Source organism: Gavialis gangeticus, unplaced genomic scaffold, assembly GCF_001723915.1.
Source record: "Gavialis gangeticus isolate Ggan-Ray unplaced genomic scaffold, GavGan_comp1, whole genome shotgun sequence".
Classification (NCBI taxonomy): domain Eukaryota; kingdom Metazoa; phylum Chordata; order Crocodylia; family Gavialidae; genus Gavialis; species Gavialis gangeticus.
In genome coordinates this window covers 53437700-53450540 of record NW_017729031.1, presented here as the reverse complement: position 1 = coordinate 53450540, position 12841 = coordinate 53437700, and the positions used below count along the sequence as shown (strand labels likewise).

Sequence of the window (12841 nt, the reverse complement as noted above, 5' to 3'; positions counted from 1 at the left end):
CGAATACCCAGCTGTTTTCCTGAGGTGGGATCTCTGCACCCGCCACAACAAGTGACCAATGGTGTCCCTCAGGAGTCCGTGCTTGGACTGGTGCTTATCAACATCTTTATCAATGATTTAGATTGGGGAGTGAAAAGCTTGCTGGCCAAGTTTGAGGATGATACCAAGTTATGGGGCAGTGTGGCCACTCCAGAAGACAGGTTGCAGAGACAGGCAGACCTGGACAGGCTCGAGAGTTGGGCAGACTGGAACCAGAATCAGTTTAACACTTCCAAGTGTAAGGTGCTCCATCAAGGGGCAAACAACCCTCAACATACATTCAGGCTCAGAGGTGACAGCCTGACCTGCGCCACCACTGAAAAGAACCTAGGGGTAATGACTGGCCATCTCATGAACATGAGCCATCAGTGTGATGCAGTGGCTAGCAGGGCAAACAACAAGGTGGCATGCATCAAATGATGCATTTCGCGTACAACTAAGGAAGTGATACTCCCACGGTACTCAGCACTGGTGAGACCACAGTTGGAGTACTGCATCCAATTCTTGGTGCCACATTTCAATAAGGATGTGGAAAAACTTGAGAGGGTCCAGAGAAGAGCCACCCGTATGATCAGGGACTTGCAAGTTAAGTCATATGAGGAAAGGCAGAGGGACCTGGGTATCTTTAGCCTAAAAAAGAGAAGGTTGAGAGGAGACTTGATAGCAGCTTACCGTTATATCAGAGGAGTGCATCAGGAGCTTGGTAAACAACTGCTCACTAGGGCACCCCAGGGAAGACCAGAACCAATGGATACAAACTCCTGGAAGGCTGCTTCAGGCTTAATACCAGAAAAAACTCCTTCACAGTTAGGGTGTCCAGACTGTGGAATAAGTTCCCTCCAGAGGTGGTACAGTCACCTACCCTGGAGATTTTGAAGAGGAGACTGGATGGTCATCTCGCTGGGGTCACTTGACCCCAGTTGTCTTCCTGCCTAGAGCAGGGGGGCTGGACTCGATGATCTGCAAGGTCCCTTCCAGCCCCTAATGATCTATGAATCTAAGCTGCACAGATTAAATTGAAACAGAAGTGAACAGATATTTACTTTTGATTCAGAAAATGCAGCCACATGCCTGAAATGGCTGAAGCCAGAAGCCGAGGGGCACTACAGCACAGGTCTCTGGTTGTGTGTTCACTTCCTCTTCCTGCTGCCCCCAAGGTCTCTGGGATTTGCAGTCCAGACTTACAACAGCACTCTGCAGGATTGCTCATTGCTTCCTTTTCCTGCTTCCAGGTGCCTCTGGGATTTGTAGTCCACAGTTGCAGCCAGCAGTAAGTTTGAGTGGGGGAAGGGTTGTTTAATTCCCGCTTCCATGGCTCCAGATCCCAGCTGGGGTTTCCCTGGGGGGGGAGCAGTCCCCCCCCACATAGACTGGGCTGCATCCCAAGCTAGGCTTGCCCCCCCACCCTCATCCTTACCCGCACCACTACCAGACAGCCGTCACTGATCCAGGTAGGGAGAAAAAGGGTGGGGACAGCTCTGCTCTCTGGAGCAGACAGCATAGAACAGCCCAGGGTTGCAACAAAGCATCCTGGGATGCTGGGGGACTGTGATTTAACTTGAACCAAGAAGGGGTCTGGGACAGAAGTTTCATATACCGGTTTGACCAAAACCAGTTAAGTCTGATATTACATTTAATCAGGTTTATCTTAAACCAGTTTCAGCCATTTTGAAACTGGTTTATGTGCACTGAGCTTCTATTCTGTTACAGGTTTAAACCCTTTTCTGATCACTTAACTGGTTTATTTGTAACTTCTGTCCCTAGCCCAGATTCAAGTTAACTCATAGTTCCCCAGTATCCCACAATGCTTTGCACCTGCCTCGTAAACCTTGCCTTGCAGCATAGGCGGGCTAACCTTGGCCCATGCTGTCTGCTCCAGTCAAGCAGGGAGGCGTGCTTTAGCACCCCCTGGCTTTTGGCCTGGGCCACTACAGGCATGTGGCTGCATTTCCACAATCAAAAGTGAATGTCTGTTCACGTGCTTATCAGCAGGGATCCTGGTTTTCCCAGAAAAAAATCACAAATTCTCTGATAAAAAAAATTGCAAAGTCTCTGATAACCCTCCTCCCCCCAGCAAATGCATGGTTAAAATGAAAGATCCCCCACAGCCCACCTCGTTCTGCTCGTGTCCCTCATTCCCCACTCACAGACTCCCTGGTTCTGCTTGTGCCCCTTACTCTCCTCCACAGCCTCCCCAGCCCTGCTGGTGCCCCCTGCCCCCAACCCACAGCCCCTGCTCTCCTAGCCCTGCCAGAAGGAGTCCTCAGGTGTGAGGGTTATGGGGCCAGGGACCCAGTCCACAGCCCCCTGCCCCTGGCAGGAGGTGGTGGCTGCTCCCATGGAGCAGAGCCTGGCTCCCCCCTGCTGTCTGCCTGCTACAGGCTCAGGCAGGGGAGCTGCTCCCCACTTCTGTGAGCACTCCTGGGGTGTAGGGGGGACATATGCCCCCCATATCTGTGTGCAAAGTGTAGGGCTGCGTGCTGCCTGCTTCAGGCTCATGCTCCCTGTTCCGCTGCCCTCCCCCAGGGCCTCCACAGCCTGGTATGTGGGACCCAGCTCTGCAAAAAACAGCGGAGCCATGCAGGAAGCAGCCTGCTGCTACAAGCTCTGTGCTGCCTGGTGATGCATCCCCTGCCTGCATGGCTGCAGCGGGGGCAGCATCACAGAGTTGCATGCAGGGGTCAGGGCAGTAAAGAGCATGCCATGCCAGGCAGCTTTGTGCATGACTCTGCTGTTCCCAGCAGCATCAGCTTGCACATACTGGGCTGCAGAAGCCCTGGAAGAGAGCAGCAGGCGGGAAGCACAAGCCTGAAGCACGCAGCATGCACCCCCCCACTTCGCACACAGATCTGTGGGGGCACAGGTTCCCCCTATCCCCCAGCCCAGTGTGCGCAGTGGCTGGGAACAGCTCCCCCCTCCTTCCTGCCATCTGAGTCCACAGCAAGGAACCATGCCCAGCCCCTCCCCTGTGTACACTTCTGGGGGGGTGCAAGTACCCCCTGCTCCCTGAGAGCATGTGCAGGAGTGTGGCGTCAGCCCCATCTGCCAAACGAGTTGCTCACAGTCCCATCCCACTCACTGCTGGGGCCCTGCGGCCACACATTGTGGCCCTGAGCCCCAAGCCCCAGGCACTGCCTGGCTGGCCCCAGCCCTCCTCAACTCCCTCCCTCCCTATGGGGGCCTCAGTCCTGCCCCCACCACTTACTGGTACATGCACATGGCGCCCCCTGTCTGACTGCCCTTCTCCCACTCCCTGCCAGCCTTTAGGGAGCTCATTGCAAAACTGCAAAATCCATGGGTTTCTCTAGTAAAAGGTAAAATATGCAGTTTACTCCATTTTTCCGTGGGAAACAGAAAACCTGGATTCCTACTTATCAGCTCAATCAATGCAGGTTAGACTAGCCTGCAAAGATTGAACTGATTCAGCCTCAGGATTTTTGACTGTCTGTACTTAGCCCCTCTTTCTGCCACTGCTGCCCAGGCTCTCTGCACAGGGAAGGCAGCTGCTACGCTACTGCTGCTGCTACTGCTGCCTTCCCTGTGCAGACAGCTCAAGTAGTTAAGACTTTCCTTCCCTTAACCCCTTTCCTTCATCCCCCACCTACAGTGACTGGCATACCTCCACCCCGCCCCAGGCACTGAAAGACCTTGCTGTACCTCTGACCACAGGGTTCTAGTTTAATATATTCTGAGACACTGTGGTAGGCAGGCAAGTAGCACGGGGTAGGCCACTGAATTTCTTAACCAGGTAAACTTTATGACTTAAAGAACCTGAAAATCGTAGATCTTTGAAATAAATCAAGTTCTTGAGTTGCATACTCTGCTGATCTGATCTCACTCCTTCTTGTGAGAACAAAGTCTAACATAAACTCAGTTTAAGCAGTTGTTCTAGCAAATTCTTCTACATGTAGTGGTGATCACCCCCAAACACAGAGTTGACCCTTATTCTTAAGCGGGATCTTTCTGCAATGTGCTCAATCTACCCTGCTTCAGCCTTGCCTCTTCTGCTCAGTTCCCTCTGCCTCCCTTTCTCTCCCAGTGGTTCCCTGTCTATTAAAAAAAAGTCCCATGGAGTAGGATCAGCTGCTGAGAGACCATCAAACTTGAAAACCCCAGCTTGTGGTCTCAGGGACAGTCCTTCAAGCAGGTGTTAAGCACTTTTCATGCACAGCACTTCTGTCAATAATGCATTAATGGTAAGCTGCCCTCAGGTAAATTTAGACATGTTTTCAATACATAATCCAGAATGGAGTTTAGAATTTGACAGAGACAGGGACCATTCTGTCACAATCCCACCTCTCCTCCCACTCACCGTAATACAATTTCTAGAAATTGTAACTACCACAACTACTGCTTCTAGAAAGCTAATAACAGCATTCCTACATGTGAGTATACTTACACTTGAGTATTGTTCTGGCCCTGATTCACAAGGTATGTAAAGGTGTGTAGTCCTAGGGTAATACTCCTGCTTCAAATACCTTGTGGAATCGGGCTACGTAACTGGGAGAGACCAAAAACCCTTAATTCTTGGCCAACGCTATTTTAGACAGTGAATATTTTAAATAGCAGCCTATCATGAAAGTATAGAATTCAACCCATTGTTTAACCCCTAAATTCTGTTACCAATACGTTCTTGGCCAATCAAAGAAACACTAGAACTGAGGCAAGTGAAGAAAAGAGCAAGAAAAATAGTAAGAGAGACCTGTAAGGCTAAGAAGGCTTCATATTGGACAATGAAGACCCTTCTATTCCCCTCCTGGCTCTCACCAACTGCATAAATGTTTTAGGTTTAAATTCTGTTCCAGTCAGCAAAATACTTGTTTTGGAGTTTAGATTGTATACCCTAAAATAAGAAGCCACAGTTTGCCTCTTCATGTTGGTGGTTTCTTCAGGGTGTCGCATCATCTCCATTGTGTCAACCTGGAAGACAACGGCAGACATTATTTAAGTCCCACAGAGTTTCTTGCTTCCAATATATGACAGTTATTTTCAATATTTGCCTAAGATTTTTTCACTTGTTTATCAGAGTTTTCTATTTACATAAGGCCAGTTTTCTAAGAGGTACTGAATATTTACATTTCCTTTTCTTACTTCCACAGGAAATGCTCTGCAGCTTTCAGCATTTCACCTACAGAATTTGACTTGTTAATCCACTTCTAGCTATTATGCTTTATGGCAAGGAAAACTCCAGTCCCCTCATCATTCAAACCCATCCCATTTTGACCATTCGTTATTCTCATGCAGTGGGATCTGAATGAAAATCACCTGGGGTGGAATTTGGGGTTTGCAGACCTCTCATTACCTTGGTCTATGTTTAAAAGGTTGTTGCTAAAGCTTCTGATTTTGAAGCACTAGGATGTTGGTAGCTGAGAAAAAATGGAACCCTGACTCTGGGCTTTACTAAACTGAAATCTGACTGATAACATTTTACAAAGACAAAAGCTGCAGCTTCTGCCCCTCTGGACCCTAGCATGAGATTGTGATTCTCTGAAAGATGTGTCTGCTATTCAATGTTTACAGGACACCAGTGGTACCTCTCAAGTGAACAACACTCTTCAGTACAAAAGAAAAGTATTTGAACAACACTCTCCAGTACAAAAGAAAAGTATTAAATCACTGAATTACTAAAGCTGTGAGTAGAAATGAGAGAAAACACATAGAAATTCAGTCAGCAAATTCACTAATAATTTGCACGTCTGGTGTTTCCATTACTTCAGGTTAGTTCAGGGTTCGAATTATGCTTCGACTCTTGTGGTGGGGAGGGGGGTCTGCAGCGATGGCAGCCAGAAGGAGCTGCCGCCACCTGGGATGCTTAGAAAGGTGTGGGGTGGGCCGGGGACTGACCGGCTCATGGGGGGGATCCCTTATGGGGGGTGGTTCTTGTCTCTTATGGCGGGGCTCAGCCCCCCCGAGCTGCCCTGTAATTCAAACCCTGGGTTAGCTTAAAAATGACAATAACAAAAAAGAATAAGTACACATATACAACCTCCCCAAAAAGAAAACTAAAGTTCTAATGATTTCCAACATATTGAAAGGAAGAAATAAAATACAGCAAGATGTTCTTTATTTCTAAGTGGTGCACTGAAGTATTTTCCCCTTCTTATTATACATTTGGCTTATATGTTCATTCCTGACAGTGTAATGCAGGCTGGTATGCCATCCATTAGAAATGATATCCCTTTCTGCCCAAACTGCTGTGGTCCATATGGAAGCCAAAAATCCCCTGGCATTTTTGGTTCAATGTGCTAGCCAGTACTTCTTTCATTAGAACTTGTTCTCATTTTTAAAGTTGCCTGTGAGCTAAAACAGCACATTATGACTGTCATATTTGCCTATCTAGATATTGTATTAGCAGCATCTATTCCTTACTTTGTAATGAACTTCAAGACAGATCAGCTATGAAAGGTTCTACATAAATAATCCTAAAATACTGTTCTGCTCCAGAAACTAATAGGCCTGAATGTGAGGTACAATTTAGCATTCTGTTGTTATCAGTCATGCACAGGACACAAACACATATATGCAACCACTCACAGGGTTGAAAATAAGACAGGGTATAATAGCAACAACCAGACAACTGATGGATTTTCAATCAACTCCTTTAAAGTGGGGGTGAAATTTCTCTCACTTTACTATCAGTTGTTTATGTTTGATTAGCTGGATCTCTCATACTTCTTCACTAACAATCAGGATTTCACCTATATCTTTCTCCAGGTTCCCTAAAATCACGTTAATCTGCCAGTGTACTAAATTAACACTGATTGCTGGAGTCCCTGTACCAAGTTAGGTGTTAGTTTGGGATTGTGCACCTGGCACAGGGCCCTTGGAACAACCACCAAGATTCATTTACCTTACGAAATGGTTTTGAAAAGTGTTCTTCTGCCCAACATTTGGTAGGGAGGAGATCTGACAGTTTTAACACTTCTTATGCATAAAATGAAATACTGATGAGGATCAAAAAATAAACTGTAAAAAGGCTGTCCTGTTTTTGAAACTTAAAGAAAAAGTACCACTGACAGCTAAGTAAATATTTAAAAAGTGATCATGTGTACATCATCAGAATACAGAAGTTTTTGCTTTCTTGCTGTTGCAGTTGCTATTAATTTTCCTATATCACCATTTAGATGCCTAAAAATTCTATGTCTTATCATTAATCAGAAGACTTCCTTTCTGGCACAGATGGCAAAATATATGCCTATTTTAAAGGATAGATAGGGATAACAAGTATATTGTTCCTTGTACATCTTAATTATATTGTTAGTGCATCTGTTTTAGCAAAATAAACCACAATTTGTGAATGAAAATAACTATAGTAATCCAATCACAAGCAGATTGTTGTATTACAGCTCAACGAAATTAAAGAAAATCAACTAGCACCCTGTTTACATGTAGCATTAACAACATTTTAGTATTCAGTTGCTCTGTGACAATTTACCATCTGCTCTGTCCAGGTGGCACTTATATAAACCAGATAATGCTGTTGTCAGCACCTGTGCTATACTCCATGGACTTTGCTTCATACAATCATTTGCAAAGCTTTTTGATTCAAAATCATTCTTCTGAGTGCTAAAAATAGTTGCTGAAAAATTACCATTCTTGATAAAGTAACTGTCTTACCTTGAGGAGGTATTTAGGAGACTGCATGCAAAATATAAAGGAAATGAAGCACTAAGTAGAGTTAGATCAAGAAAACAGATTTTATATTGGGGAAGAAATTAAATGAAGACTTCTAAGGATTAGATTTGAAATACAGATGGTGCGAAGGCAGCAAGATTCCATTAAAGATGACAGTAAAAATTTCAACATGTTTTTTTAAGTTGTGATGCTTTTGCCTAAAATGGTGTATGCATTAGTATGTGACTCAAACCAGTGTGTGTGTGTGTGGTGTGTGTGTGTGTGTGTGTGTGTGTGTGTAAAAACTTCTGTGCAGTTTGATTTTTAAGATATGAAAGGAAAAGTAGATATCAGTGCTCTGCTCAGAATAGCAGGGGTGTCCTTGGAGAAGAATGAGGATGAATTTCAAAACTATCTAAGAAACTTGGAAACTATTTTGAACATCTGTATCTGAATCTCTGGTTATGTTCAGTTATGAGATAGAACCGTATAACCAAGTGCTCTTATTCTGTCAGGAGCTAGGAGAAGTTGTTATTATAAATGGTGTTGCTACAAAGAGGTGTATCTCTTCATATTGATGTAGATAAACTCAGTACAGAAAACAAGACTTTTTCCTACATTTTAAGTACATTTCCTATTTTTTAAGTGGCCAAATGGGAGTCACAGTCTAAAAGTGCTACAGTAGGCAGCCATGTGAATTTGCACCACTTTAAGGTTTCTTGTAGTACACATTCTTTTAAGATTAGTTTACGTTTCTCAAGAAAGGATTTAAAATGAGCCAAAATAACATCCCCTTGTATTGGAACTAAAAATTCCATAAAATGAGAGGCAGGGGAAAAGAAGAGTTGTTACAGTTGTATGTCAGAAACACTAACAATATTTTTCTCTTTAATGTTAGAAACAAAATCATCTAATTTCCTGGGGGTGGGGAGTAAGGTGGGGATGGACGGACAAGAAAGAAATCAGACATCACATTCTTTTTTATGGGTGAAGCTATCAACACAGTTTCTTTGGAAGTTGCATGGGTCTACGACACTGAATTATTTCAACATCAGAGGTTTGCATTAGAGGGGGTATAAACTTCCATTTTGCTGGAAATTCTGATATTTTGAAATGTATTTTCATGCTGAATAGAAAAAATGCTCCTAAAATTTCTTCTGAAATAGAATTTAAAAAAACCCCTCAGCTTAGGAAATGTTTCATGTGAGAATTAAAAGACTCAGGCTTGATTTTATGTTAGATTATTTTGATTGAATTTTTTTATTTAATAATATTTTGTCCCAAAGCAGGATTTGTACTTATTGCACTGCACTATAACCAGTGGCATAGAATAATATTCCATATTACAGTGATTCTCAACCAGGGAGCTTCAGCATCCTGGAGTGCTGCAAGATTCCTGGAAGGATGCTGTGGCCCCCAGCCCCTGTGAGAGGAGGTAAGCAATGGCTCCTCTAGACACCCTGTGCCAACCCCAGCATGCGGACAGCACTCCCTGCAGCCACCAGCTTTGGAAGCATGAGAGGAGCAGGGAAATGAGCTGGGCTGAAAAGCACAGCCCCTGTGCCAATTGCCCCATGCACCAAGTCATAGGCAACTGGTAGGGAGGGCACAGGGATTGGCCCCTGAGATTGGCTCCTGACTTGGCACTGCTAAGGATGGGATAGTTTTTTTTGCTGTGTGGGCCGATGGCATGTTGGGGGTGGGGGGAGAGGGCACTAACCTGCGGCACAGAAGTATAGGACTGGATATGGGGCTTTTGGCCCACCACTGAGTCCACCCACAAATTGTACACCCCCAGACTCAGGAGGCACCAGTCACCCCTGCTCACCCCTTCAGGTACAGACTGGAGGCAGGTAGGGGGCAGACCATAGAAAGAACAGGGTATGGAATGGTCCTGGCCCTGCCACCCTCACCTTGCACCAGCCTCTGCACCAGGGTCAATGTCACCCTCTTCCACTCCTGCAGAGACAACTGCCTTCTGCAGGGGTCTACTGACCCATACTTGCAAGCTCTCCAATCTGCCTTACCATCAGCCTAAGCACTGCTTACTACTCTCTGCCATATTCTCAGGGATGCCCTGCCTGCTGCTGCCTTCCCTGGCACCCAGTGAGATCCTTTCAAGGGTGCTTCAGGGTGGGCGAAGGTAAGCACTCTAAGAAATAAATTAGACTTTAAATGGGGTGCCCCTAAATTCTGAAAAGTTGTTGAGGGGTACCTTGAGACTTAAAAGTTTGAGAACCACTGCAAGAATATAATATTCATTTTACTTTAAAATCATTATCTGATTTAAGAAATAACTGCATTTTTTTGAAATGTTATTACAATATATCACACTGTAACATGTCAGAAGCAGTAGGGCCTAATAGATGTTTGTGCAATTGCAACTGAAAACAAAGTTGTTTTGATCAAGGAAAAAAAAGAAATTTCAGTCGTTACTAAGAAGAAGCTTCCTTGAAGGTTTTTTAAAAAGAAATAAAACAATTCTTTACCAAGTATAATATTAAGTCATATAGTATTAAATAATTATTATCACTATATATTATCCATTTCCACTACTGATATGTCATGACAAAGTAAAAAATATAAACATAAAAATAAAAAGTCCACAGAATAAAATTTGAAATTTTTTCAGATTTTCAAAACAAATTTAAGCAATTTTCCAAAACAAACTTTCATTTCAAAATACTTTTCCTGTAAAATTTTATATGAGCGTTATATAATGCAACAAAACAGTTATATAAAGTTATGTAATATTACAAAATTGAACCACTTTTTGCTGACAAAAATAACGTTTCTATGACAAATTTTCAATTAGCTCTGGCTAGCATCACTTTCTATGTATGTCCACCAGCCACTCAGTCCCTTTTTAAAAGAAGTCTAAACCAGAGATTTGGTCATACACAGTTTCATTTTTATTTAATAAAACAGAATGCATTTATTTCAGTTGTTAGGAAAGACTTGTTCTCTTCTACTTCAGCTACATTAATATCTATACAGATAAAGCTAGTGGTGAATGTGGTAGGTGAAACTGGATAAACAATGTGGATATTAAATGCTCTTCTGCAAGGAAATTAGATAGGACATTATCCTCCACCATTCAGCATTACATGTTTATACCAGTGAGGGAATAAAACTCTGAAATCTGAGTCTGTATTTCAGGTGCAGTGAAATGTATAAACTTCAAGGTAACATATGAATAACTGTATCTGCATTTGGGAATGAGTTCTTAATAATGGAAAAGGATCAGAGAAGGGGAAAAAAACAAAACTGGAAAGCCTAGAAACTTGGTGAAAGTTATTATCATCATCAATATTTGTCTAATTTTTGTATTGCTGTTAAGGCACAAATACTAACCTACAAAACAAGATCTCTTCCCATAACACGAGAGTGATGCAATAGGTAGGGAAGAATAGGGAGTCATTTCCTAAATTTTTCATGCTCTGAGCCTTACATATAAGAGTTCCCTACCCTTATTACCAGGGCTCAGTTTGCAATAAATCTTATTAATGGTAAGAAAAATATCCCATCCTTTTACAATTCTGCCACTATATTTGCTTGATAAAATCCAGCAGCAATAAATTCCACAGTCCCTAAAGAAGCATGTTATTTCAGCATCTCTACATTGACTGTCCATCACTTCCAAATGTTTTTTTGACTAAGGGCCTTGTTACATGTTCTTCTTTGAGCCATACAAATATTGATCATTAGTGCTAGCTTTGAGTTTGGAGAGTCACGCCTTTAGTCTAGAAATCTTCTCTGATTGTACCCCATCTGCACAGCTATGACTTGCCACTAGAGGCCTTGTGAGCAGGGAAGTCCCTTCCAGCCCTAGTTCTTTAAGCTAGTTCTAAGGCTGAGGCTGGGATGGCTAGTACCTAGCTCCCATGGGCTAGCGGGAGGACGCTGAGGCTGTTCTTGTTGCAGGGTGGGTGGGACATGTTGGAGACAGGCTCAGTGCTGGTGGGGAATGGTGCCCCGAGCTACGATTCCTGAGGCCAGAGAAAATTGAAAAGCTGCAGCTCCAGTCCCTGGGCTGCACAATTAAACCTCTAGGGGTGTGAGAGCCCACAAAACAGAAGGGTAAGGGAGAGGCCATTGCATTCTGGGGTACTGGAGGACTTCAACTTGAGTGGCACATCTGTGGGGAGTAGCCACACCTTAATGGAATAGGAGATCGGTTGTGTGGATCAGAGATAATCCTGTCCTGGAGTGGTGTAATTTTTTCCTGCGTAACAAGTGCTTTAAGCCACTTTAAGGTGTTAATGTGTGGACAGTCCAGGTGTTAAGAGCTCCAGGAGCCTCCAAAAAGTACCATGTAACAAGGCCCATATAGGTAGCATAAAACAGGAATGGATCAATTTTCTACTTTGGCCTTCACAGTGTCAAATATTCCAACCAGATTTCATTTAAATCTTGTTTTCAGGGTACAAACTTTGACAGTGATATCTTGACTCCATTGAGGTTAATGGAAATTTACCTATGTACTTCTACCAGGGGTGACTGGTGCCTCCTGAGTCTGGGGGGGCAAAATATGTGGGCAGGCCCAGGGGCGGGCCAAAAGCCCCATATCCACTCCTATACTTCTGTGCCGTATGTTAGTGCCCCCCCAACACACTGCTGGCCCGTGCAGCAAAAAAAACTGCCCTGTCTTGAGCGGTGCTGACTTGGGGGCCAACCTCAGGGTGGGCACATGCCCCCTCCCCCCTATAGCCCCCAAATCAGTCACCTGCAACTTCAACAGAGCCAAGATTTCACCCCTGTTCTTTGCAATCTTGTCATATATGTTAATTCTCCTAACAAAATCTGTTAATCTTTGCTAGACATCATAGCCAGATATAGACATTACTCTTTTACCAATATAAGTGATTGGAAACCAGCCTATATCCAGAACAGAATAGAAGTTCAGCACACAAAACCCATCTATGCCCATAAGAGAACAGAAGTTCTGCACACAGAGACTGGTTTAAAAGTGGTGGAACCTAGTCTGAGATTTGCACCCCTCCCCCCGCCCCCAAAGGTGGGATGTGTGTTCTGTTAGTTACCAACCTAACCTATGCCACTTACAGAAAACTGCGTAACTTAGATCAGTTTAATTTAAAGTAGTCCCGTTGTACATTTATACCAGCTGAATGTTTTGACTGTGGTTTCACTGTCATGTTGTCTGAATGATTTCCTTCCCCTTTTCAAA

General features: G+C 43.9%; 1 protein-coding gene across 1 annotated transcript in view; it reads right to left on the bottom strand.

Annotated features, from left to right (window-relative positions):
• MYO3B (myosin IIIB) overlaps positions 1 to 12841 on the bottom strand; it is a 281014-nt gene that overhangs the window by 25493 nt on the left and 242680 nt on the right. Inside the window, exon 24 of the mRNA XM_019522847.1 lies at positions 4882 to 4959. Coding sequence (XP_019378392.1) covers positions 4882 to 4959 — 78 coding nt within the window. The remainder of the gene's footprint in view (positions 1 to 4881; positions 4960 to 12841) is intronic.